Consider the following 27,603-nt stretch of genomic DNA (forward strand, 5'->3'; position numbering starts at 1 on the left):
GAATCTTAAGACATAAAGTCAAGACAAACATGTCAAACCAACCTGTTATGCCATGTTGACAGCAAGTTTGGGGCAGGTGCTTTGCAGATGAAGTTGGCTCTGACTTCCCAAGAAAAATATAAACTTCTGTATAAATTCACACCTGCAGCCTATTGCCCCTGATGTCAGGAGGTGATTTAAATTTGAATTTAGAAGAATTGGAAGACTGACCTGAAACTTAGCATTCATGCAAGGAACTGAAAAGGTATGTAATTTTAAAAAATATTAAAGAGCAAAGCTTAAAAGACATTTCTGTATAGATGTGGAATCTTCATATCTGTAGTAAATATATAATTTTTAATATTAAAAAATCTGTATGTTTTCATCCAACTTCACCCATTTCTCACTCCAATATACTGATTAGTACTGCAAAGCCTAAAAGAAAACTTAAATATGCATTGATTCTTTTATCACATATTAAAATTTGGGTAAAGTTGTATAACCAAATAAAATTACTTCTTGGAAAACATTTCATGGGCTTTCACTATGTTTAGTTGGCTTGCCCTGTTTGTGTCATAAAAAGATATCAAGTATATCTGGTTATAAAGGCTATTATTAACAATGCAAAAATGGATGCACACTTTTATTGATTGCCTTCTATACTGATCAACTCTATTGTGGGAAACTTGTCATTGTGTAACTTGGTAGCTTAAGTACATGAATGAAATAGTTTTATAGCATTGCCCATTTTCACTACTTTAAATCTTCACATTTTATGAATATCCCATTCTTAGGTGACAAAAATGTCATTTTTATCTTAACTGATTACATATTCTAAAGTTCAAGGAAAATCTGTCATCTACAGGCATTAAATTCTAATGGAACCAGAATAAATGAAAACATCCACATAACTGAACATTTCAACTTAAAAGCTGGATTAGACAATTTAGGATAGTGGTGGACATAATCAGAAAAATGACATTTTCCAGTTCCAATGGACTGCAGAGATAGATCACTTATAAGTTTTAGTTTCATTAGGTATCATGCATACTGACTTCTACACAAGAATAGTATTCATGGCAAAACAATGCTATAAGCATTGAAAAGTCCTGTTTGCAAAAAAGATTCCACAATGACTAAGAAAAAAATGAATTTTGCAAACTCCCACTTTTTAATGAGCAACTATCCGGTTCTTCAAACCACTTCTAAAACAATATAAACTATTCAAAATTGATTGAATATGAACTCCCGAGAAAGAGACACATATTTGTAAAAATATCAGCGAACTGTCCCAAAACAGGTCTGGCCTTAGCCAACATGCAGCCTTTTACAAAATGATATCTGGTCAAGTGAAGAGTGTCTTCACTGGAAAACTGATTATGTAACACACTTAAGATACACTTGAAGAATTTTAAAAATCACAATAAAGAGCAGACACAACTAGCATATTCAATACCCTTTTAAAATTACTGTAGTTGTTGTACAGTCTATTTGGGTACCAAGAATTTTCAGGGATACCATTTTATTGTGATAAAATATTTATCCACGATCTCCCTTCCCATAAATAACACAATGCTATTAATTTGCTCAATTTATTTTAACAAAATTGATGTAGAAATGTCACTGAATTAAACAAACATCTGAACATGTAAACATCTGCCATGTTCCTGAAACAGGAGTTAATACCTGTGCACATAGGAATTCATTAGGAACACTATCAATTAATAAGGCTTGTCTTCAAAACAACTAAATCCAGTTTGTTGCTTTAATTGTTCTTGCATTGCAAGTTATTTTTACAAAAATTTTCAAATGTACACAATTAGACATTATGGGAGAGTTAATAGTACCATTGATTACAGCTGTTACAAGTTTTCTGCCACATGAAAAAAACACTAAGCCAATCACATCAAATAATCATGGCTTTTCTTTAATAGTTGTTCACCAAGTTATGTTAATTATGGTCCTTTAAACACACACAAACATTTCATAAAGGCTATATACAGTTGTACATGGCTGAGCATGCACTATTCATAGATACCTGCCTGTTGAACGTGATGTCATTATAGTGCTTGAAAATGATGCAATTCAACTCCCATTTTAATCAATAATTACAAGTGGAAAGATGGTTCATTTCCCATTTTAATCAATAATTACAAGTGGAAAGATTATTTGTTTTACAATTGCTGCTGTTGCATGATTTTTTTAAAAAAAAATACAAAACAAAAAACAAAATGCTAACCCCATTTAAGAACTTTAGATACAGATTCTACATAGGTTAAGGCAGTAAAAAAGCACTTCCTGATACAGGTGGTCTCAACATCAATTAAACCTGTTTTGAAGCCAGCATTACTCTTTTCATTCTCTACCACATCTCTGAAGAATTAAAAAAAATCAAATTAAAAAAAGAAACAAAAGAAAAGCAATATAGTGGCAGAGAAATGAATCATGGCTTTCAAAATGACCAGTACGAAGGTTATAGGACACCAATTAATTTCCTACTTTAGATAAGAAAAAAAAAATGAGGCTCACTTGAAAATACTACCTCAACAACTTAAAATGATCTGGGCATTTAAGTAAGAAACGATTAGAAGCAACATTAGGAACCATATTGTAGTTTTGATACAGTATTTTTAGTTTCTTGATACAGAAGTTTTTGAGGTTTAATTTAATCCACTTTTTTTGCTGAAAAATGTTTTTATTGATTAATTCTAACACAATTTGAGTGCACACGTACTCTGAAGTCAACTATTATTCAGGCTGAGGGGTTATTCAAGAACAAGGTCTTCAGTGATACCAGCTTCTCTGTAATTGTAATTAATTTCATGGTTAGCAGATTCTATTAAATATTAGAAATATATGGCAAATTTGAATAGAGTTCTTTGATCTAGGCATTAAACAGATTCAAGATAGACACCACCATTCAGTGACATGTATCAGTTTTAAAGATGATCAGAGATATTTAAGACAAATCCTCTTTCTCCAGTGGACAGGAAATAGAAATATGTTGTAAACAGGGCACTGTTTTAAAGCCAAGGTTTTAAAAATTACTTTTTCCATAGCTTGAAAATACATTCTTCAATGAGTCTTCCAGTAATGCCATTATTTCCTGTGAAATTAAGTCACCAACTTTTTCATTCAGTTCCTATTCTTAAAGATGGTTGTGTTCAAAGCAGTTTTTTTTAAAAAAATCTGTTGAAAGTTATATAAAATTCTGTACAGTTTCACAAATTATTGCATAAACAGCATAATCTCCACGACAAGTGTTTCTGCAACACACGTCCATTTCAGAAAATTCACGTTTCCCTTCTGGCTTTTTTCTTCTTTTTGATTTGCTTGGGGGATTCCCAGCTCTCTTCAGACTTGGCTAAAAGTATAAGAGAAATCAAGAAGTGTTTTATATTGTATTTTATTACACTCATTCATACATTGCATTCTACTGACTTAAGCTGCTGCTTCTTCTTCTTTTTGTGCTATATCTGTCATTGGACGTTGGCGATCATGTTGGGAATCCTACGACTTAAGCTAGTAAAGCATATTATCAGAAGTCAGCATTATTTTGTCTTTATGGCTATAAAACTTCCTTGAGTTTTTCAATATTGTATTACTGAATAATATACTTTTACAACATGGATACAATTTCCATTTACAAGTTATTCATCATAGGTTGCCAAAACACTATAAAATACTAGAAGAGGAAATATTGGACTTCTGTAAGCAGAGCACTAGCTTTGCACCTGAAGTAAGATCTATTTGATTATAAATGCAATTTTAATAGCTACTGTATGTACATATCTTTTTATAAGCCTTATATGCATTTGATATAAACAATCACTTACTTTGAGGTGGAGGCACACTGTTTTGCTTAACATTAGAAATGACTTCTGCCTCCTGCAGCATCTGTGGCACTTGGGAAATTATCTTTTCAGAGTCACTCTCTGATACAGGTACAGACAGTTCAGTAGAAACAGCAAATGAGGGCATCTCCTTCGGCTACAATAGACATTGTAGTTCAGAATACTGAGTTTTTGACATCATCTAATATCCAATCCAAAAATATGCGGATAGAATATCTTTTGAAATGTTTGATTAATCATACAGAACACCAAGACCATTCTTAACACTGTCAACAGCAAAAGCCCCAAATGCATCAAACTAGAACCTTATAAAACAGCTCAATGCACCAAGTTATAACTCTATCTCATAAATCTTCTAAGATTTTCACCAGAAACATTTATAGAACTAATCTGCTTTTCAAATGCTGTTGTGATTGGAGCTATTTCTAGGTCTTATTAGATGGAAATTCCCATTAAAGAAAATAGAATCAATGATTGTTTAAAGTGTTTTAGACTGAAACCAGGCATTATGGTGACTGTAGTACCTCCACTTTCACCTGCAAACTGTTACAGTACAACAATGCTATTGCTGGGTGAATGCTGGGAGAGAATAATTTCTTCCTACTGGTTCATTTTAGTAACATAGTCTTTAGTCAGCAAAATATCACAACTGTTTCTGTGAATCTAACCGAAATCTATTATGCCTATCCAAATGCTGAAAACATCAATTTTAACATATCTAACACTGTGCCTATTTCAAGCTATTCCTGCACCAGGCTTACACTAAATTTGCAACTTAGCTTAAAGATGGTAGGGTTTACAAATAAACAGACATTAGCACAGCCTTTTAATTTATACCTCAGCTTGTTCACTAGTGCTGATGGTCTTTAAAGAGAAAGTTATCTCCACTTGTTGAACTTTTGAGGTATCTTCTGGAAATTCTTCTCCAGCATGTCTCTCTAGATCATCAGATTCCTAGATGTGGGAGAAAGATGACCTAATTAAAAAGAATGAGGTTTGGCACCATTACTAAAATAACCCGAATTTATGAATGAATTTGGAACCAAGTAAGAAGCTATAAATGATACAACATTTCCGTGCAATGTTAAAACAGAAACCTTTTTCAAATGGTATAGTCACATTCATATATTTTCACTCCAATTAGCTTCAAAGATAAACCATGTAAATATGAAGCAAAGGACAAAAGCTCTATTTTTGTCCAGAATAGATCTAATGAGATATACTCCATAAGCAGGCAACCTACTTTTCTTTTTAAGGAGGGGAGAGAGCTTCAGAGGGCATGATAATGAGTGGACAGAATCAGTATTGGCTATTTTGTTAAAAGGCTCTTTCATAATTTAGGCTTGACTTAAGCTGACAGTATAATTTTCACATATTTCCTGTCTCAGAACAGAAAGAAATCGAAGTTAAACAATATTAGATTAATATTAAGAACAAGTTTTGAGAGCTGCCGGTTGCCCATCCAGATTATTCAAAGCATGACTGTGCAAACTCAGTTTGTAGTAAATCCATTTAAAGAGGAAAAAACCCATATAGGTTTTGCATAGATATCAAGAATATTGTGGCTTAATGTGAACCATAAGAAACACAGAAGCCATCCAGTTAAGATTTAATCCACCCAGGACTCATTCCTAAATTGCCTTCAAAAGGCTAATATTTATTGTTTCTTGCCTGTATAGGAGAGTTAGCTTCTTCTCCCTGCTTTTTCTTTTTCTTCTTTTTCTTTTTTGATTTGCCACTTGCAGTATTTTGTTGAGCTGCTTCAGGTTTTTCTTTCTCTTCATCTGATACCTAATAGAAAACCAGAGAAATCCATCAATATCACATTTGTACCCTAACCCAATGTATCATTAATGTAAGTTTTAGTTTCAACCTTTCTCAAACTGAAATTTAACAATAAATTACAACATGCATGTGATAGTGTCATGATGCAAATCCCACTCTTACACACTCACATACACATCATGTTGGCCTTATAGGGCCAATTTTCCCTCCAGCCAATCCTATGGATACCTTTGGGTGTTCTAGTTCTTTCTACAAAGTGAGGACTATCAAACTCAAACAGTACACGTCTTACTAACAATTCCTGCAGCAGCTGTCAATCTGATACCTTTTGAGTTTCAGATAATGCTTCTTCTAGTTGTGGAATGGAAGGAGGGTTTTCTTCTTCAACCCAGTTCCCCCATTCCTCTGCTGGGGCATTCCAGTCAGAAGTCGGATCCGCAGAAGAAAGACCATCTGTGAGAAATAAAGTTTCAAGTGGATGAACAAGACAGTAAGGCAAGAATACCTGTTTTGCAATACACGTATAATTTCATACCACATAAATTAGTAACAAAAGCCTGGGAGTAGAAATTTGAATTATTCCTTCTCAAAATAAATTTAAAAACTATTACCTGATCATTAAAGGAAGTATTAAGTACAATTATAAAACAACTCAATTCTCTGATCTTGCCCTGATACTAAAGGCAACCTTCTACAGATACAAATAGAAAATCCTTAAATTCAAAATAGAATGACAAAAATAAATGATAGTGGATCAGTACTTTAGAGGAATCAATTATCATCTTCTATAGAAGAAAAAGTATAAATTTAGAAGCAACATTGCAGTCTAATACTGATCAAGTTATTTTTGAATTTTGCCTTTCAAATGTTTTCTTATTGATATATTGAAATGAAAATTTAAAAGTAGAACACGGCTAAATAAACTATTTAGAAAAACCCATGTGGATGTTGCATTGATTAAAAAATACATTAATTTTTTTTTGGTTTATCTCTTAGATTAAATTTGCTTGTATGAACATTTCAAGCATTAAATGGGCTTTATTTTTGCAAAACTATTTTGAAAGCATATGGATAAATATTTGGTGTTGTTTACCATAACAGTTGTGAATAGGAATATGAATGCAAAAAAGGAAATGCAAATTAAGCAAAATCAGGGAAGATTCTAAAAAGGAACATACTTAATCCAGACCACTCGTCATCAACAGGTGCCTGGTTACGATTTAAATCCCACTGAAAATCTGTTGTACTAGGCTGAGAAACAGATTCGCTATTGGATCCTAAAAAGGGCAGAATACATACCCAGTCACTCCATGAGAATGATATGTAGGCTCATTATTCTACATTAACTTTCATCAGATAGAGGTAGTGCTCAAATCCTTCCTTCCTTCAACTTACAGAGCACTGAATGAACTGTAGCTATATCTATCCCTTGAAATTAGCCAATGCATCACCATAATTGCAGCATTATAAGCATGTGTGATGTCTCCTGTGGATGATGGCTCGTCCAGGTCTTCCTCAGAGGCCTTAAGGGAGAATGAGAGCATTCCTGGCACTTCCGGTATTGCTGACCCTGAACTGTCGGCTGAGAGAGCTCGCAGGCCAATGAGGAAGAGGGGGAGGAGCTGCCGGCCTTGGTAGATGCTAGAGCATGCAAAATGGAGAGGCAGAGATTGATGGGGGAAAGGCCTCACCCCTTTAATGGGCTATACCGGGAGGGGCTATTTAGCATGGCAGGCAGAGGGAGGCATTGCTGGAAGCAACATGTATTGGGTTGTGGCCAGATGGTTTGTGTTTCTGGAACTCTGCAGCTCATGGATTTAATTCAGTTGCAGAGAGCGTTTATGTTCGTGTTTGGAGCAGCCAGTTATCTGTTGGGTGGACTAATTGGTCATTGCCTGGAAGTTTAGTCTGGAGCTTGTTCATAGCTGGCTTCGATGAAAATGGATCTCCCGAACTCCTGGCTTGGACTATTCCTGTGACTTCTCCTTGCAAGTCCTAAAACTCGGACCACTGGACTTGTTGACAAACCTCAGTGGAGGCCGCTAACCTCGGAGGGGATTTTGAGCTGTTTCTTTTTCAAACCTATTCAGGCAAAACCTTTATTTTCAAGACTCTTTTGGTTTGGCTATAAGTTTATTTAGCTTTTGGTTACCTATTTGGTTGCGAGCCAATTATTGTGCTTAGCTGAAAACCTGAAATGGAACGTTGAGGAAACGAACTGAATAAAGCTCTCTACACCAACCCTGATGTGTGGGTGAATGGGGGCAGCATAGCATGTGATCAAAGTTTAAGCACTTGGCAGTCCATCTGGATTTAAAACCAGCACTTCATCCTTCCTTCCATGCCTATCTCTTACTTGCCCTTTGGCTACCCTGTGGCACACTTCAGCAGTGGCACTTGTGCTGGAGTAGACGCCTGGGGCCTTCAGCAGTCTCAGCTGATCACCACTATGCTCCTACTTCAGCCCCACAGAGTATCACCTCAAACCCGATGCCACAGCCATCCACTGCAGAACTACAGAATAAAGCCCAAACTTCCCTAAATAATCTTTTCTCTGTCACTTTGCTACCCTTGCATCCTACACTCACTGGCCCTGCCACTCCCAGATGACGTCTATCTTCCTCCCAGTGGTGAGGTTTGCCCAGCTAGCCTTATGTGAAGCAGGTGTTCCTGTGCTGATTTGGAAGACTTCTGAGGCTTTCTGAAACTTTGCAAGAAGGCTGCACTTGCCATTCTCCAAACCATGGAAAAGGTCAGCAAGGCTGGCAGGGCGAACAGAGTGCAGGGTGGTGAGGCAGGCAGGCCCAGCACAGCCAGTGAAGTGCAGGGTGACAAGGTGGCCAAAAGAAGTGCAGAATGTAAGATGGCCAAAAGAGCAGAGATGGGGGAAGAGGGGTAGGAAAGACAGCTGGGGCGGAGCTGAAAAGGCAGGCTCTTATCATACAAAGGTTTGGGGTTGGAACTGATCATACTAAGAGGGGCTTGTATTAGAGTGGGACCTCACCTAAGGAACAGTGAGGTTTGGCTGACAATGGCAACAGGGATATTGGGACTGGTATCGCTAAGTGATGTGGTCATGTGACATTATGCTTTACAACTGCATTGCTTAGCAACAAAAAATCCAGTCCCAATTACCATAATAACTAAGGACTACCTTTATATGGGATAGATGCATCAGATTTACTTCCTTGTCATCAGACTAGAATAGAATAACAGAGTTGGAAGAGACCTTGGAGGTCTTCAAGTTGAATCCTCTGCCTAGGCAGGAAACCCTATACCATTTCCAACCAACAAATGGTTGCCCAATCTCTTCTTAAAAACTTCCAGTGTTGGAGCATTCACAACCTCTGGAGGCAAGTTGCTGCACTGATTAATTGTGCTGTTAGGAAATTTCTCCTTAGTTCCAGGTTGCTTCTCTCCTTGATTAGTTTAACATTGACACTAATGATTCAACTTCACTGATCTAGGCAACAAATTATTTTCATAAAAAGAACAAGCACAGTCCTTCTCTTTTCCAAATGTTGAAAATGTATTGAGTTGAATTTGCTGAGGCAATAATACTTGAAATTTAGGATTTTACCAGAATAGAACATGCTATGCCATAATTAGTTCATTTATAAGATGCCTATTAAAAGCATACCATACCAGACACTGTAGGATTTAGTCCCAAGGGAGTAAATGAAGCAGAACTTTGTTCAGGAGTATTAATTCTTCCATCCACTCCAGACCAAGCTGTTAACAACAAAAAAATAGTATGTGTGTGTGTTCATATCATATATTTTCCCACACTGACAATTAGGAATACATTCCTAAGGGAGGGTCCCACAAATCAAAGTAAATCGGCATACTTCTGCACCTGCATAAAATCTCATTCCCATTTTAAAGAAGTATAATATCAATATTTTATGCACGTGTAAAATCCCACTATAATTTAGTAGATATTCTGCTTTAACTTACAACTGCCCTCCTTCTAAACTGAGGTTATTGTGCTTTGAAAAGTAAGGGATTAAAAAAAAATCTAGGATCAGGAAATTAAGGAAACTTTCCCATGTTTTTTCTAAGTTTTAATTTTAGTCACTTCACAGAACCAAATCCAAACCAAACAAGCCAGGACAAACAAGCACGTTATCTTACCTATACCAGGGAATAAAGTACGTTCGCCCCAGGTTCTGCCAACCAGGGATACTCCCCAATCCTTCCCATTTCCATTATCTCCAGCATCTTTTCCCCAGGCTGATGTCTCAGTTTTCCTCTTGCTACCTGCAGAGGAACCTGCAGTCCATTTCTCCTCACTTGCACCAATCTGAGGAGCAATCTTAACAGGTTTTTCATTCCAGTTGCCTCCATTTACTGTGGGGCCTTCACTCATCCCTGAAAGTAATTTTAAACAAGAAACAGATAGTTAACTTAGTTTGCTGGTAAACATGGTAGTAAAATAAACACATGCTTTTCCAGTTATAATCTGGACATTTTCCAGCATTATATTGTTGCTACTATGTTATTAAGAATCAGCTTGTTTCTGGTTTAATATTTCAATATTCCTTTTGATTCACAATTTTCTTCTAGTAACAGTTGGCTGTTCACTATCTCATGATGATCAAAGTTGAGAACACAATTGTTGCATTTGAATTACCAAATGTCAATTTAAATACTTTTGTCGTTCAGACACATAGAAAAGCATAGCGAATGTGATTTTGGGTTTTCTATAAAGAAGGAAAAATTGTGGCTGATCCTCACAATCGTCAGCATAGAGATTAGAGATTCTTTATTAATATACAGCATGAATTATCTTGCACTATTATAATATATCTGACTTTTTACTTTGGATATAAATCAATGCACAAAATTCAAGTGAACTTAGAACATAAAAGAACCACAGTGTGAAATATAAACAAACAAATATTGCATACCTGGCTGGAGTGCAGCATCCCCTTTTCCAGATTTAGAATTACTAATTTGAACATTCAAAACTGGATCACCTTATTTAAAAACAAAGGAGACAATTTAATTATCAAATATCTTCAGTCTGTTTTTTACTGCAGATGAATAGGCAGCACAAAGCCTAAACCCAAGAAATCAAAGCTTTTATTATTTTATTACAAAACATATCTAGCCATCAATTTTTGGAACACAATTTTATTTTATTAAAAATGGATTTTGTTGCTTAAGAGTAAATCAGAAATCATATTTATAAGAACTGCAATATGCTGCGAGATACTGCAGATATGATTTCCTTCATTGACATATATATGATTTGTCCAGAAGATAAATTTTATTTGTACAGGGATTGTGTTGTTGTGCCATAAATATCACAGCTAGAGATTTATTCCGTATTCTAAAAACTTAAAGGTAATATATAATTCAAAATACTGTATTTTTAATGGGCTGAGCTTATTTATATTTCCTTTTCAAATGTAATAAACAATACTACTATGAAAATATAATTCATTTCTCTTATTTACTATTCTTGCCTAAATTGATTTATTTGACATAAACAATACAAATAATCAGCTTGCTATGTGTATTTACTACATAATGGCTAGATTGATATGCCCATAACATTGGACCATAAACCATAGGTCACAATCCTGAATGGATTAATATATAAGTCTAGGTAATATATAAGGAAAGAAGTGCACATAAATAGGCAAATAAATGAAACAACCATCTTCTAAAACTATTCAAGAAACAACAACAAATTGAATATATTCCACCATGTTTAGGAGATCATAAGGGTATTTCAAAAAGTGCCAACTATCCATAAATACAATTTAGTTTGTGTGTGTGTGTGTGTGTGTTTACAAACTTCATGTGTCCTTCAACTAAACCTCTAAAAGGTCTGACTATGTCTTATAAGAAGCTCATGGTCTTGTCTAACAGAAAAGCTATTGAAACAGTTATAAAGATTTAATTTATTTGCAGAACATAATGTGATTTAATTTATTATTTTTAAACTACATATTTTAGACAGAAATAACTTACACAAAATATGGGATATTTAGAGTTGTATAAGGACTAATTTACTTGCACCAACTAAACACAGTTCCATAACTAACAAAAGGGAAAGGTATAAGGCAAGACTACATATCAGAACAATAGAAACACATTATCTATACTGTATATATTTATACTCAATGGTTTAATCAATAAAAGGGGTTTTATAACATGTTTAATTATATGCAAAGAAGAGCTTTCTTTATGAAGCATTCTTTATGCTATAGTATTTTCTTTTTCTTACTGCCCTATCCTTAAAGATGAGAAATTAGAAAGTACAAGAAAAATCATGATTTACCTTTATTTTTTCTAGGACCAACTGAAAATGGTATTGCAGATGCTATTATGTGTTCAGAAGATACTGTTACTGGGATTTCCAAGGATGGTAAATTTGATTCTGACCCAGCATCAGTCAGTACCTTATCACGTTTACGTTGTTGTCGTTTTTCTCTGTTGCTGATTTTTGTTTCCCATGCACCTGAAACAGTCATAAGAAAGCATTAGTTACAGTCAGTAACATACTTTTCAAAATGTGCATTAGGGAGCTTAAGATATTATTCAGGAATTTATCAGGAATTATTAAATGAGATTATGATCCAACATATGATCAGAAGTGCATCTCTAGCAACAGTATTATTTTAGTAAATTTGAATGCTAACAAACCTTTACAGGCTCACATGGCTTACAACAACATACTAAAATATAGATATAGCTTCCAGTTCTGAATATCTTTATTGCAAACATAGCTCTGCCTGTCCTGAACTCTGTAGATGGAAGTTTTTATAATGGTTAAAGAAGACAGCTTATGCTGACAGCTAAATTGATGTCCTTCTAAAAGATTCCAAAATGCCTAGCTGCTGGTTTCTTCTTAAGATGTAATGTGCAATAATGCAAGTTTAATTCTGCTTTCTATATATTGGACAAATTTTAATATTCAAAAATGATTCTTAAAGAAAATATGCAAACTTCAAAAATTAAATGTAAAGATTGAGCTGTTAATATGACTATCACCCTGTTAAAAGGTTAGAAACATTACACCTTTTAAGATTTGAATATGAAGTACGAATTCTTTAATTATGGCTTGCATGTAGAATGTGCTTTCTGTGGACATAGAGGACAAAAAGCTCAGGATCTAAAGGAATCTTTTTGGTAAAATGGAAGTAAAGCTTGTAATCTACTTCCTCCCACTGCAATTTCCTCCCAAAATTTGCACTGGACGCATGGAGACATCTTGTAGTCATAGGGAAATGTAAAGAATGTGTTTTTCAGTACCTTCATCGGCTTCCTTTCCATCACCACGTGACTGATCCTGAGCTGTTTTAGCGTCTCCTTTTGTTTTTTTCCTATTTTTCTTTGACTAAAGTAGAAGGAAAATATTTTCTCTCAGAATAAATTAATGCTATTAAAATATCTGAAGTTCAGCAATAGGAATGAACCCAGAAACATGATGAAGTTTAATATAAGCTTTCTATATTTTTTAATCTTTTCAAAAACTCTGAACACAAAACCAATAGTATACCTTGATTCATATTACTTACAGAAGATGCACACTTATATGACAAAGTATCTTAAAGACACAATTTTAGATACACTTAAGCATCTTTCATCTCATTGGGTCTATCTGATATGTAATATGGCACAAATGTGCATCAAGAAAATCAAGATGTTGCTTGTGGGAAGCTGGTGGGGGGCTTAGAAATCACTCCTCTTCCTATTTTCAACTTTACTGAGGGGAGGATGAATGAAGGGAACTATACACTACAAGGAAAACTGCACCCCTGCTCCCTTTCCTGGTGTGTTCCCAAGGGCCTGGGAAGCATCCATGGTCCATGGGTGGGCACTTTTCTTCTTTGGAGGAAGGGAGCCCTTGGGATTTCGCCCTTTATGGGGGAGGCTACTTTACACTGCATCCTTTGAGTTTCCTGAGTGTTTAAAGGCATAGATGGCAGGGGAGATGGGCAGGTGGAGGGAGTTGCAATGCTCCTGCGGTCGATCAAAGTGCAGGTGGGCTGCCAAGTGTCCAAAATTTTAACGCAAGAATGCAGGGTGTTTAAATGACCATAACTAGACACAAGAACAGCATTTTCCTGAACGCCATCACTTTGCTAAACAAATAATTCCCTCATAACTGTCAAACTATTCACTAAGGCTGTGTTACTATTACTATTACTCTTCTCATCGTTCCTATCAACCATCTCCTCCCACTTATGACTGCATGACTGTAATTTTGTTGCTTGTATACTTACGATTTATATTTATATTGTTTCCTGATTGTTTATTTGTACCCTATGACTATCATTAAGTATTGTACCTTATGATTCTTGACGAATATATCTTGTCTTTTTATGTACAGAGAGCATATGCACCAAAGACAAATTCCTTGTGTGTTCAATCACACTTGGCCAATAAAGTATTCTATTCTATTTTATTAAACTCAAGGCATGGGTTGCAATTCCCTTTGTTCAGCGCTGTCATAATTTCAGTTGCTGAACGAATTGTCATAAGTTAAGGACTCTGTATGCACTTCTGAAAACAGAAAAGACTGTTTCTCTAGTTTTAAGAGTTGATCCAATCTGACACAAGACACAAATCATGACATACAAAATCCATTCTTGGAAGGAACTTATTATTTGTAATTATAGTAAGCTGTGGCTGATCCAACTTCAGCAAAATATACCAAAGGCCAGTTTAATACTGGTCTTGGATTGAAAAATGAAAAATAATATTTTTTTTATCAGTCACTAACCAATAACCAACCTTTTCAGTTTTCTTTTCCATATCCAATGTCTGCTTCAGATTCTCTTTTCGTGTTGTCTGTATTATTTCTTCAGACACATCATGAGCTGGTTGACCATTAAGCTGAATACATATATTTAAATGATAAATTTTATGAAATGTAAACAAACACGTCTATATTAAATACTTCATTACTGTACAACATAAATATCAGCATTTTATCAATTTAAATGAAATGTACCAAGGGTATAGTGACTTTAATTGCTTAGATCAGGGGTGTCAAACTTAAGACCTGCGGACCGCATCTGGCCCACGGAGTGCTTAACTCTGGCCCATGGAACCAGCCAGGAAATAGCAAAGGACCGGCTCACAATGCTTCTGGAAGCCAAAACAGGGCATGGAGGGCACACATGCCCCCCACACCCCATTTTTGGCCTGTATGACCTCCTGCAGTACTGCCGACCAAAACGGAACATGGGGGACCCCCACACCACAATTTGGCTGTCTGGGTGCTGCAGGAGGCGTCTGTCCCGTCTCCTGCACTCCCCGGCTGCCCCGCAGAGGAGAACTACAATGCTGATCTGACCCTCAAAGAAATCCAGTTTGATACCCCAGACTTAGATGCTGGACAATAGGATAATAACTAATATATTATTATGCTATTCACACATTTCATACTGCCTCCTTTGATTCTATGCAATTGACAATAAAATTATGAAATAATCCATAAATAAAAATTCATCCTCTTTAAACTAGCACAATCTAATTAAATATGGTTATCTAGTCACCATCAAGTCAATCTAATGTCTGTTTAAAAAGGATTCTTCAGGACTTTCTAGAATGTCAGTCATTAGAAATAGCCTTATTTTGGGGAGAAACAAGTTTTACAATGTCAGGGCAACCAGGGGAAAGGTCTATGATCTGACTGATACTCTTTTCTCCACTCCCTTATACTTGTTAACATATAAAAATGAAGTAACTTAAAACTCTAACCTTGTCAGAGAAAACTAAAATAGATGCAAACAGTACCACTTTATTACCAGTTAATTGAAGTTAAAACAGTTAATTTAAACCCTGCTTTCAGTTAAGTATAGACCAAGACCACAAAAGTACCATTTGGATTGCATTTGGTTTCACAAGAATGAAACAATAGAAGCAAAATCCTGTAACAAAGCGTTGTAGTTTAAAGTTCTCCTTTTCAGGAATAGACTGAACTTTCATTGCTTTATTCAAAATTTCCCTGATAGAAAATTACAGTCCTAAATAGGTTTCACATTATTACATTTAAATTATTTGCTTGCCCACTTATACATCCTTTCAGGGCTGTAAAACATGATGTGTTTTAATAGAATCCCATCCAATCTTTGATTTGAATTGTTGGGCTGTTGTAGTTTAAACTGAGATCTTTTTAAAAAATGAATATCCATGTTCAATTCCACTATTTTAAGCTTTTTGGGCACACTTATAAGCAGTGTTTAAATGACATTTCTAAAAATATATACATTTATTAAGATTGATTTGTACCATATATATTACATCTTCCACTTCAATGTTATTTGGTAGAAGAGCAAGAAACAAATTTCTGAAAAAAAATCTATGCATGATTTTCTATTTCATATGGATTTAGTTGGTACATGAGATGCCCTATTCAGCATTCAAGTTCTTGTATAGTGCTGTAGAGATGTCAATCACAATGTTTACATGTGCTTCATTGATTTTGAAAAAGCATTTGATAAAACAAGACACAGAAAACTATTACAAATTCTGAAACAAGTGGGACTAGATGACAAAGACATCCAAATAATAAAGAATCTATATTGGCATCAGGTAGCAAGTATGAGACCAGGCCAAAAATACTTAGATGATGCAGAAGTACAAAGAGGGGTCAGACAGGGCTGTATTCTGTCTCCACTGGTTGTTTAATAACTACTCTGAGTCAATTTTCAACGAAGCACTGGGAAACAATGCTGGCCTCAAAGTAAATGGTGTTCGGATCAACAATTTAAGATATGCTGATGATACAGTTCTGCTTGCCAGGAAGCATGAAGACCTTCAGCTCCTCATCAATAGTCTCAGAAATATCTGAAAAATACGGCCTGAAGCCTAACACCTCAAAAACCAAGATCATGGTCATCAGCAAACAACCCATTATTTTACCACTGATAAATTTGGAAGGAATACCACTAGAAAAAGTTGAAATGATCATGTACCTCGGTTTTAATTTGCATAAAAGCTGGGACATGATCAGTGAAGTAAAGACAAAGATAGAGAAACAGCATTCTTCAAAATGAAAAAGGTCTTCTACAGTCACAACATAAGCCTAAGCCTGAAAATCAGGCTTGTCAGATGTTACATCTTTTCTATCCTCCTTACGGAATAGAGAGCTGATCTCTGACAGAAAACCACTTGAAGAAACTAGAAGCATTTGAAATGTGGATTTTCAGACGGCTGTTACGTATAAGCTGGGTTGACAAAATCACAAATGAGGAGGCGATAAGCCACCTGGGAAAGCAATGGGAAATCATCAAAGCCATTAAAAAGCAAAAGTTAGAATATTTCAAACATGTGATGTGACACCCAGAAAAATATGGCTTACTTCACTTAATCCTCCAGGGAGAGATTGAAGGCAAACGAGGTCTAGGCAGAAGAAGAACATCATGGCTTCAAAACCTAAGGGACTGGTTTGGATGAAACTCAGCAACACTTTTTTCATGCAGCTGTTGTCAAAAATAGGATTGCCAACATGACTGTCAACTTTTGATGATGGATGTGGCACAAGAAGAAGAAGAAGGATTAAGTGGACAGTCCCTAAGATACCCAGCATAATCTGGAATCTTCCAATTTCATGCCCAAAAAGTCAATTGAAGCATAAGATTCCAATAGATTGAGAAGGATAATAATAAGAAAACATTTTTTTCTCCTGGCTTAGAATAATTGGCATGACTATTAGCTATGCTGCTGATACATGCAACTGAAAAAGAATGCAGTGCAAATGCAGTGGCTAAGATAGTTTTTAGTTGAATGCAAGTTTTAAAGAGAGCCAGAAAAGTATGCAAATAATCTAAATGTAGCAATTCAGTTTTGCTCGAGATATATCATATGTTGGAAATCTTATCGAGAACAGTAAGTATGACATGATTAGTAAATTGAAAGCTTATCCGGATCTAAGAAAAACCTATCAAGAGTAGTACACTACCTCCTTCAGTTATGCTACAGACCATGCCTTCTCAAATCAGATATGATGTATTTTAACCAGATTTTTAGTTATGCAGTATAAAACAGTATAAACCTTAATACGGGATCCAACAAATTCCTTACATTATGCAACCATCACCACTGAAAAAAATATTAAAATACATTGCTCTAAAGCCAAATTTTCAGTAACAATTCTTGTTTGCTGATATTTTGGATACCAGATTAAATACAATTATGCTCTAACTATGGTTTCCAAAATGTATACTGATGTGATCAAATTTGGAGCATAGGAGCATCCAAACATTACAACTATGTTGCTGGGCAGAAACTCATAGATAAAATAGTAATACTTTTGACAGAATAATTTCTATCACAAATCTCTCTCCTTCCTTCTCCACATATGTGAATATAATATCTGACTCTATTGCTCAATACACTTTCTCAGAAGGAATATTGCTTCACATGCCCCAAGGAAGAACATCTTAACATGCAGACAAGCTCTCTGCTGGTGAAGACCAGGCACTCCACTTCACTATTAACACTAAATCTGTGCAGCGCTCTAGTTTTGATTGGGTAAAGATGCATTTAGGTACTCACATTAGCTCTCTCAGCAACTCCTTTAAAGCACACATATAAAGTCCTCTGTAGCTGTTATATAACCCCAGGACAAGATATGTTTAAGGAGTTGCCAGTAGGTTCTATAAGTATTCTAAAGCGTCTTCTTCCTTCAAATTCAGAGCATTGCATCGTGCTAATATCACTGCTAGCTAGATATGATCAGTTTTGTCTTGCAGAATTATTCCCTGAATGAACAGAGCAGAATAGTAATTGCATGCAAAAAATTCCACTGTAAACATAAAGGGATAAATAATATTCAGTACAATCACTGCAGTTTCCTATGCCATTCAATGGGACTGGGGAAAGCACTCAGCAGTTTTCATTTTTCTGTCATTCTCTCATATCTTTTATATTAAAATTTCTATGATGGTCTCTCACATTTTTGGGTCATATTCTGCATCCATTTCTTCTTTCTGTGTGAGGCACAAGGAAAGCCTATTCCCATGATCACTAGCCTGCATCAGGATGCAGTTTTTTCATGGAGATGGTTATCTCCTTGGCCTAAAGGATCCACTTCTTCCATCTCTGTACATAACAAGTAGATTTGTAATAGAGAAGGAATACTGCTTGCACAACTGGAGCAATGCATGCTGGCATCTACTGAATCAGTGACTAAGACCCAGAAGAGCTGCTAATTAAATGACAGCCCTCCTTTTATCCTAGCAATTTGGGGCTATAAAATCAACAATAGCAACTTGAATTGTGCCTGGTTTCTGAAGGGGATAAAAGGAGTTTATCAGAATATATGAAACTGCCAACTGGCAAGGTTTTTGAAAGAAGTGAATTGCTACACAATTAATGTGAACGAACTACAGTACTTTTAAAATCATTTTTTTTTGGCAAAAGACACATTTGCTTTAGCAAGGGAAGTGCTTCATTTGCACAAATGGATATTGTAACAGCTCTTTCAAATGCTTTGCAAAGCCCTACCAAAAAGTAGGTTTCCAGAAGAAAAAGGATTTGTAAAAGGTTGGCAGATTCCCCTGGAATATTAAAATGCAAAGGTGGATTCAGAAGCACACTAATTAGGATTTCTCTTTCAGAGCATGATGAACTCCAGAACAAGCAATCTAATTCTTTTTAAGAATAATTCCATTCATTGGCTTAAACCAAGTGTAAACAAGCTGATGCTTCTCAGATAAGTTTGGATTTCAATGAACAATTACTACCTGTATTATCAATCTCAATTATGAAAGTCATTGTCTAAAATATCCGAAGACTCAAGTTGCCAAGCCCTGATTCAGAAATTACTTCACTATATTTGACTATGAAAATAGTTGAACTCATCCAAACCAAGAGCATACAATTCTGAACACAATATCTCTTAATGGATTTTTCAATTCCATATTAATGCTTCCAATATCATGCCTACAAAATAGTTTATTTCAAATTCATACTGCACTGCTTTAATACACTGAAATTAATAAACAAACAAGATATGTGCCAGAATATGTAGCATTTTAAACTTTCGATACTAACTCTGAGAATCTAAACTTACTGTGCTTTACATATAATTTTAAGCCTGTAGATAAATCTTTCAAATATGCCAGTGCACCTGATAATGTGGTCATGTATAATTTGTTTTTGCACATAATTCTAAACAAAAATTTAAAATCTTAAGCACTATTTTATAGAAAACAGGACAAAAATGTTTAAATGTGTATGACCAGCATATTTCTATTATAGCTATTACAAATAATTTATTCATTAAATATTTCTTAATCAAGAAATGAATATTTATGCTGAAAAAGGTTTAACTGAATCAAATCCACTGAATTCTGTATCTAAAATTAGTATTAAGTTGATTAAGAAACATTTAGAAACATTTATCGATGCCACGTGAGCAAATGTTAAAGTCTGACCTTGTAGTCCAGCCAAGGGTTATTGCTTCACAGATTTTCTGTGTAGCAAAGTTAGGAAACTCAGATATGGATCCTCAAATTTTGTGACACATGCATAAGTATTCTGATAGAAGCATGCTATTTATTTACTGCCACTTAATTAAAAACCTGACTAAATAGTTAAAGATTACTATGACATTACTTATAAAGAAAAACCAAACTATAGAAAACCAGTAATGTTGTAGCAAGTGACCCCTCAGGAGAGCAATCACATGAGCACTGCAACGTCAAAAGGCTCTTAGAAGATTGCAGATTATCTTAGGGATATGGGAGGGAAAATCTAACTACGCATTACATTGTTCTGGGGAACCCATTTTCTGACATTAATTTCAAAATATGGAGGTGGGGAGGCATGACAGGGCGCACGTGAAGGCATGGACGGACAACTTTTCAAAGCCAAGAGGCATGTAGAAAAGCCCCAAATCTCAGCCAGAATAAAGCACATTGAACCCAGGACATTGAAACACCCACATTTCCCTGAAAGCCACTTTTGACACCCGTCGCCCTGGCACCCACCCGGCCGGTTTTCTCCGCTGCCTTCTTTTTATTGCGCTTCTTCTGCTCTTCCCCCTTCAGCAGCACCGTCGTGGCAGTCCCAGGAGGCCCCTTGTTCGAGACGCCGCCGCCTCCCGTCAAGCCCGGGGTGGCCGACGTCACCTCATCTTCTTCGTCTTCGTCTTCCTCGTCGTCGTCCTCCTCCTCCTCGTCGCCCACCTCGGCTGCCCTCCTGGAAGGCTTTCTGCGCGCATCCCCTCCACGGGCGCAGGCCGCGGCCCAGAGGAGCCCCAGCAGCAGCAGCAGCGCCAGAAGTGACGTGGAGAGCAGGACGAGCCAGGTGGGCAGATGCTGCGGCTCCAGACCAGCAGGCAGCGGCAGGCCCAGCTCGGAACGCAGCAAACCCACCCCGGACGACAACACGTCCCGTAGCCGGGCCGACACCTCCTCGGCCTGCTGGGCCACGGCCTCCAGCCAGTTCGGTGCAGCCATGGCTCCAGCGGACACCGAGCAGGCGCTCACGTCACTGCCAACACATCGCCTCGGTACCAATTTGGAAGGCCTTCGGCGGTTCCGCCGCCCTTCCGCTCCGTCGGCAGGCAGGAGGGAAAAAAAGGACCGGCGATTGGGCGCCTGGCTTCGGCGGGGAGAAGCGCCGCCTCGGCCTCCCGCGACCTAAAGAGAGAGCAACGTCACCCTCCGCCGCCGAATGTCGGCGGCCGCAGCGTCCTAGCGCGCACGCGCGCCTGGAAATGCCCCGCACGGGGGACGGCGAGGACGGTCACGTGGGGCTCAGGAAGCCGTCGGTTGGGGAGAGCGGAGAGCGCGCGAACGCGTCGTCCGTCTCCTCCGTCCTGATTGGTGGCGGCACCCCCACCGCCCAGCTTTTCTTTTATGGTCGGAGCCGAAGAGATGCTCCTTAGCCAGCCTGACAGGGCGCGTCATGCCTTGCCTGCGATTGGACGGCGGCGAAGTTGTAAGGAATCTCGACGTGGCAGCGATTTCCTCACGGAGGCAATCGGGAGGAGGAGCTATTGCCCTGGACCTTACCAATCAGAGCCTTCGAAGGAATAAGATTGACGCAATACTTGACAGGAGAAATGAATCACTCCCCCCGCCCCCCCGTAAAAGATTTATTATTTAATATAATATTAAAACAGAAGGATATATAATTGCATTTGATGTCCCTGCTGACATTTAATATATTCAATGTTTTCTCATTATAGTTACATTGGATCTTTAATCATAATAACAAGATAACAATAATTACTTTTAAATGAAACTAAAGGCACCCAACCAGGCCTCCAATGCACGTTTTTTTTTACTGGCAGGAAAAAGAAAGCATGGATAAAATTGCAGTCTCTCTTTACAGGTAGTCCTCGACTTTTGATCACAATTGAGCCTGAAATTTCTGTTAAGTGAAATATTTGCTAACTGAATTTTGCCCCATTTTACGACCTTTCTTGCCATCATTGTTAAGAGAATCACTGCAGTTTCTAAGTTAGTAACCTGGTTGTTAAATGAATCTGGCTTCGATATTGGCTTTGCTTGTCAAAAGATCACAAATGAGGATCACAGAATACAGCAATGGTCATAAATATGAACCATCGTGGGGCTGCTGCAAAGGTCGTAACTTTGAAAAACACTCATCAGTCATATTTTTCAGTTCTTTTGTAAATGAACGGTCACTAAAGTAAAGGGTTGTAAGTTGAGAACTATTTTGTTCAATGGATGATTTGAAAACACATATGGAGACACAATTTCAGATGACCACTAGATGGCAACAAAGAGCTCTGCAGCCATGTTACAGTATTTCCCTCTATCTAGTAGCCAGAGTTTGTAGCTCATATATAGTAACCCTATACCAGGGGTCCCCAAACTTGGCAACTTTAAGACTTGTGGACTTCAACTCCCAGAATTCTCCAGCCAGCTTTAAGTCCACAAGTCTTAAAAGTTGCCAAGTTTGAAGACCTCTGCCCTATACCCATGATGGCAAACCTATGGCATGTGTGCCAAAGCTGGCACGCAGAGCCCTCTCTGTGGGCACGTGTGCCATCCCAGCTGCTCTTCTGGATTCTGGAACGCCTGCCAGCTGGAGTGCCAGAAAACTGCCTGAAAAATGGCTTGAAAAAATTGTGTTTTGGGACCATTTTGGGGCTGTTTTCAGGCATCTTTGGGACATTTTCAGGCTGTTTTGGGGGCATTTTCAGGCCATTTTTCAGGCCAAAACGGGCCTGAAAACAGCCTGAAAATGGCACCCAAATGCCCAAAAATTAGGCATGTGCATGCCGAGCAACTGGTCAGGTTTCGGGCGCTCCGGCATGCACACATAAACTTGCATGCACGTGCGTTCCGGATTGCACACTCGGTGCCAAAACGTTTCACCATCACTGCCCTATACAATACTATATCCTTAAACTCCTAGTTAAATGAATCATTTTTAATGTTTCTCTGTTTTAATATATTCAGGGGTTGCTGAGCCTGGCAGATAACTTGCTGTCTCAAGTGGGGACACTAAAAAGGTGTAGGAAGTTAGCACCCATCTCTCTCCTAGGAAAATGAGATATTTTAGGAAATATTAAAAGGGCAGAGTATTTCCCCTAAAAGGGAGGCAGAAACTCAGCTCCCCCCCCCCCACTCCATCTTTGTCAATGGACCATTAAGCCTGGGCTAATCTATTCTACATAACAAAGATTTATCTCCTTCAGCAGAGCCATAGTAGGAATTGCCCAAAGCCCTTTCATTACATCATCACCCAGCAAGAGTCAACAAAACTTGGGACTCAAGACAGCCTACAGAATTGCCCCTGCATGACCCCATGGGAGTCTGACAACCAATCAGAATACAAGTTCAAATTCAAATCCCAAAAGAGGGTATACACCTCTCTGTCTCTCTCACCCATATGCCTCTTTGCCCAGGACCTCAAGCCATGTGGTACTGTTCATCAATAAACCTTCTTTCCAAGAAACTTCCATGAATCCAGTGTCTTTTTCCCCACTTGGAACTGAACCCAGATGGACATTTCTTCCAACAATTATTTTGAGCCCACTAAACCTAACTTCATTTTACTTGGAAAGATTTTTCAGAAATGGTTTTCCATTGCCTGCTTCCTAGGGTTGAAGGAGAGTAATTGCCCAAGGTCACCCAGATTGCTCAGTGCGTAAAGTGGGACTGGAATGGAGAGTCTCCCAGTTTCTAACCTGGTACTTTAACCACTACGCCAAATTGTTTCTCAGTTTCAAAGTTTGGCAGCCAGAAATTGCCTAAAATGATAATAGAGAACAGGAGGTAACAGATGAGGCTGATGAGTGACTGTAGGCAAGGGAGTGTGCTTGCATCATCCTGAACTGTCAGTAAACACCCATCTGATCTCATTTGCCACCAGTCACCTGACATCACCACTTTTTGAATAAATGGATACTGAAGTGCATCAGATTTTATATATTTTGCCACTGCTACTGGATGGAGTTGGCCGGGATATGTATGTGCCTTCCCTACACTACTTTAATACAGATGCATCTAGAATAATTTAAAGCTGCCAAGCTTTGGGTTAAGAAAATACTGAGGGCAATATCACACGGGCATTGCAATATTGTGTTACTAGGTTGTGGTAGGTGAAAGTGGGGCAGTGGGTCAGGTCAGAAAAAAAAACCATAATTGGGAGCAGTACTCATGAATTCAATTTAGGCGTGTAGCAATGCAGCTGGGCATTCTAAAATGAGTTAATGCCAGAATTTTGAGAAATGATAGCTGCAGTTAATTTTTTGCAGATTGGACCATGTATGGATTACTATATTTAGTTCTTGGTGCTGCTTTTAGGAATGAGATTAACATATGGCAGCATACAGTATTCTAAAATAGCATGGTGAAGGCTCTTGAAACTACATGGGTGAGGCAATGGGTTAAAGAAGGAATGATTGATAAAATATGATAATGATCCAATTATCTGAAGGCTTGTGATTGAATGGTGGAACGTGCCTGTTATGTATTGGTCTAGAACAGGAGGAGTCAAACTTGCAATGACATATCACAACTTTTCCCCCTTCACTAAACCGGGGATGGGTGTGGCCAGTGCGTGATACCTCCAGCCTGCAAGCTGCAAGTTTGACACCCATGCTCTAGAAGCAAGATTGATTCAAGATTAAAAAGTAAAGGTAAGGATTCCCCTCGCACATATGGTTTAGTTGTTCCTGACTCTAGGGGTAGGTGCTCATCTCCATTTCAAAACCGAAGAGCCAGCACTGTCTGAAGATGTCTCCATAGTCAGGTGGCCGGCATGACTAAATGCCAAAGGCACACGGAACGCTGTTACCTTCCCACCAAATGTGTGTTCCTATTTTTCTACTTGCATTTTTACATGCTTTCGAACTGCTAGGTTGGCAGAAGCTGGGACAAGTAACGGGAGCTCACTCTGTTATGCGGTACCAGGGATTTGAACCACCAAACTGCCAACCTTCTGATCAATAAGCTCAGCGTCTTAGCCACTGAGCCACTGCATCCTTTTTAAGTGCTACCAAGTCTTTTTTGACTCCTAGCAACCAAGTAGATTTTCTTCATGATGATCTATCTCTAACCTGGCCTTTCAAGTCTCCCAATGGAGCATCATCAACATCACTAAAATTGTCCAGCTATTTTGCTGCTGAAAGTTCTTCTTCCCTTTCCTTCCACCATTCCCAGCATTAGAGTCTTCTCTCGAGAGCTGGATCTTTGCATATGATGTCCAAAGTAGGATGATTTGATCCTGGTCATTTATGCCTCTAGTGACATGGCTGTCCATGGTATACTCAGGATACCATGGATAGCCAAGACTAGAACTAAATGCCGAAATACCAAAGCAGCTTTCCCCTAAATATTAAGGAAAGAGTTGCCAAATAGACATATAGCATATTTTTCCCTATTGGAAGTACATAAGCAGAAAATGAATAGTTATGCTTTAGAGATAAGATAGTTCTGTCCTGCATTAAACAAGAGACACACCAGTGTATTTTATGATGAATCCTAGTTCTATGATACTGTGAAGCCAGACCGTTTGATTCCTTTTTATATGCTAATAGGATATTCTTGTGAATATAATCTCTTTGCCATGGAGACAGGCTCAGAAATTTGAATGGACTTTAAAGCCCTTTTTGTAGGCAGGCTAAAAGTGCGTCACAAGGTTTCTTGCTCTATGAAACATATTCATGTGCACAATTTTTTTCTCCTCTCAATAAATTATTGCTTCTTTCTGACTTAACAGATCTCTTTCAAAAAATTGCCATCTCTGTTTTTAACTGTTTCTTATACAGTATATACAGATTTCATTTAAATGCTGTTTCCTGAGCCCAGCTTATTGATTTGGGAATGAGTAACTTGTCTTTGTTCATGAGATTAGAATGTACATACCAGCCAGAATATGAACTTCTTGCCTGTGTGGGAACTAATTAATAACAGACAAGTATATCTAGAGATTTACAGTGTCCTTTTAAACTTCCAACTTATTACATGCATTGCACTGTATATTTCTTGAGAAAAATGCATTATCCATTCTGAAAAAGTTTGTTTATTTACTTAAATTTATTGGCCACACAACTACAGGGGACTCTCAGAGAATGTCTCAGAGAACAGAAAAGGTGACATTCTTTCTCATCCTGTGTTCTCTCTAAAAATCACTTTCTTCTGATGGAGCTGACTCTACTTTTAATCTTAAAAGATGCTTCTGTTTTTTGTATTCCCATCAAGAATCCTTTGTATATCATAATCATTTCACTGTTTGAAAAGTAATTTAGCATAATTTTAACTACTCATTTTGTCCAATAGATGAATTCAGTTCTTGATCCCCAGAGGCTGCATACACCAGAGGTGCCTTCCAAATCCCAGCGCTACTGGTTCGTTTGTGCTTGCACATGTGTAGAAGTGAGTGGGCAGAGCCTCCTGCCGCCACCATTACTGGAACAACCCCCTCAAGGCATACACTGTTTTAGAATTATAACACAATTCCCCCCCTCCTCCTCTCCTATATAGCAATTTCAGTATCATCTTGGAGTGAAATTGAAAATGCTTGAGTAATTTTATGTGTTATCTTCTGCACATCTATTGTAACTAATGCTTATAAATAATGTGATTTTCTTGGCCTGATACAATATGGCAATAATAAAATCTCACAATCAATATTTTATTCAGCTTGGCATGCATTGCAGAGCATATAAATGATAACATTCATCTCGATTTAGATACTTCCTATGAATGTGTGTTTGGTGCTTTCAACTCAGTATTCTCCTGACAATTGTCTGGACTTCTTCTTGCAGTCCAAAATCTTTTGGTAAGATTTTTGGAAGTGGCTTGCCATTTGCCTTCTGCCTAGGGCTGAGGGAGAGTAACTGGTCCAAGGGTGCACATCATGAATTATGCCTAAGGAATTGTTGGAAGAAATATCCTTCTGAGTTCAGTTCCAAGTAGGGAAAAAGGCACTGGAAACATGGAGTGTTCTGCCTCGGGAGTTGTAGGCTTGCTCGGGGCATGCAGTTAACTCCATGCTTGATCTCTTTCAGATCAAGTTTATTATCAGACATTCTTAATAGCAAAACTTACAGTTCAGTGTTAAGATACTTCTGACCTTCCATAATCTGTCCCATAACGTGGTGTAAAAAGATGATGATTTCACTTCCATGCTGAGTGGAGATATAAAACACTACTATTTCGGTTCACAAAGGCATTCAAAACTGCCCGGCTATAAACTTTGCATGTATAAACTTTGCATGTGGGCAAGATGCCCCAGTGGCCAATCATAAACAGAGATGTGATCACATGTCATGGAACTACATTTCCCATAAGGCAGTCTCTACCTACATTTCTCATGAGGTAGTTTCTTAAAGGAGACAGTTCTTAATTCCTACACCACAGGGGTGGGTTTCTCCCGGTTCGCACCGGTATGCCAGAACCGGTTCGTGAAATTTAGCATACCTTTTGGAACCTGTTCCGGAAGGAAGGAAGGAAGGAAGGAAGGAAGGAAGGAAGGAAGGAAGGAAGGAAGGAAGGGGGAGAGATACACACAGGAAAGGAAGAGATAC

General features: G+C 37.7%; 1 protein-coding gene across 3 annotated transcripts; it reads right to left on the reverse strand.

The window, feature by feature from the left end:
- Positions 1-1,557: 1,557 nt before the first annotated feature.
- MTDH (metadherin) lies at positions 1,558-21,276 on the reverse strand. 3 transcript variants are annotated; one of them, XM_014068319.2, is made up of 13 exons: positions 20,579-21,275; positions 14,370-14,471; positions 12,885-12,969; positions 11,911-12,090; positions 10,529-10,597; positions 9,753-9,989; positions 9,264-9,350; positions 6,797-6,895; positions 5,944-6,071; positions 5,505-5,624; positions 4,671-4,787; positions 3,816-3,969; positions 1,558-3,343 (listed from the first exon to the last, which is right to left on the reverse strand). In XM_014068319.2, the coding sequence occupies exons 1-13, from the start codon at positions 21,047-21,049 to the stop codon at positions 3,273-3,275; spliced, it is 1,920 nt and encodes a 639-aa protein (XP_013923794.2). In that variant the 5' UTR covers positions 21,050-21,275; the 3' UTR covers positions 1,558-3,272. The 3 variants fall into 3 exon arrangements, with proteins under 3 accessions (XP_013923794.2, XP_013923795.2, XP_087562957.1); XM_014068320.2 differs by lacking the exon at positions 6,797-6,895; XM_087706831.1 differs by lacking the exon at positions 1,558-3,343 and having other exon boundaries at positions 3,878-4,014; positions 20,579-21,276.
- Between the last annotated feature and the right edge of the window lie 6,327 nt (positions 21,277-27,603).

Source organism: Thamnophis sirtalis, unplaced genomic scaffold, assembly GCF_051295495.1.
Source record: "Thamnophis sirtalis isolate CommonGarterSnake01/CBP01778 unplaced genomic scaffold, rThaSir2_p1.2 scaffold_2, whole genome shotgun sequence".
In the NCBI taxonomy this organism is placed as follows: domain Eukaryota; kingdom Metazoa; phylum Chordata; class Lepidosauria; order Squamata; family Natricidae; genus Thamnophis; species Thamnophis sirtalis.

Excerpts from the sequence above, each read along its gene's own strand:
- MTDH (XM_014068319.2), bottom strand. The coding sequence starts at position 21,049 with ATGGCTGCACCGAACTGGCTGGAGGCCGTGGCCCAGCAGGCCGAGGAG. Across the intron at positions 9,351-9,752 it reads TACTTTATTCCCTGGTATAG|CTTGGTCTGGAGTGGATGGA; the intron begins GTAAGATAACGT and ends TGTTGTTAACAG. Across the intron at positions 3,970-4,670 it reads GCACTAGTGAACAAGCTGAG|CCGAAGGAGATGCCCTCATT; the intron begins GTATAAATTAAA and ends TGTCTATTGTAG.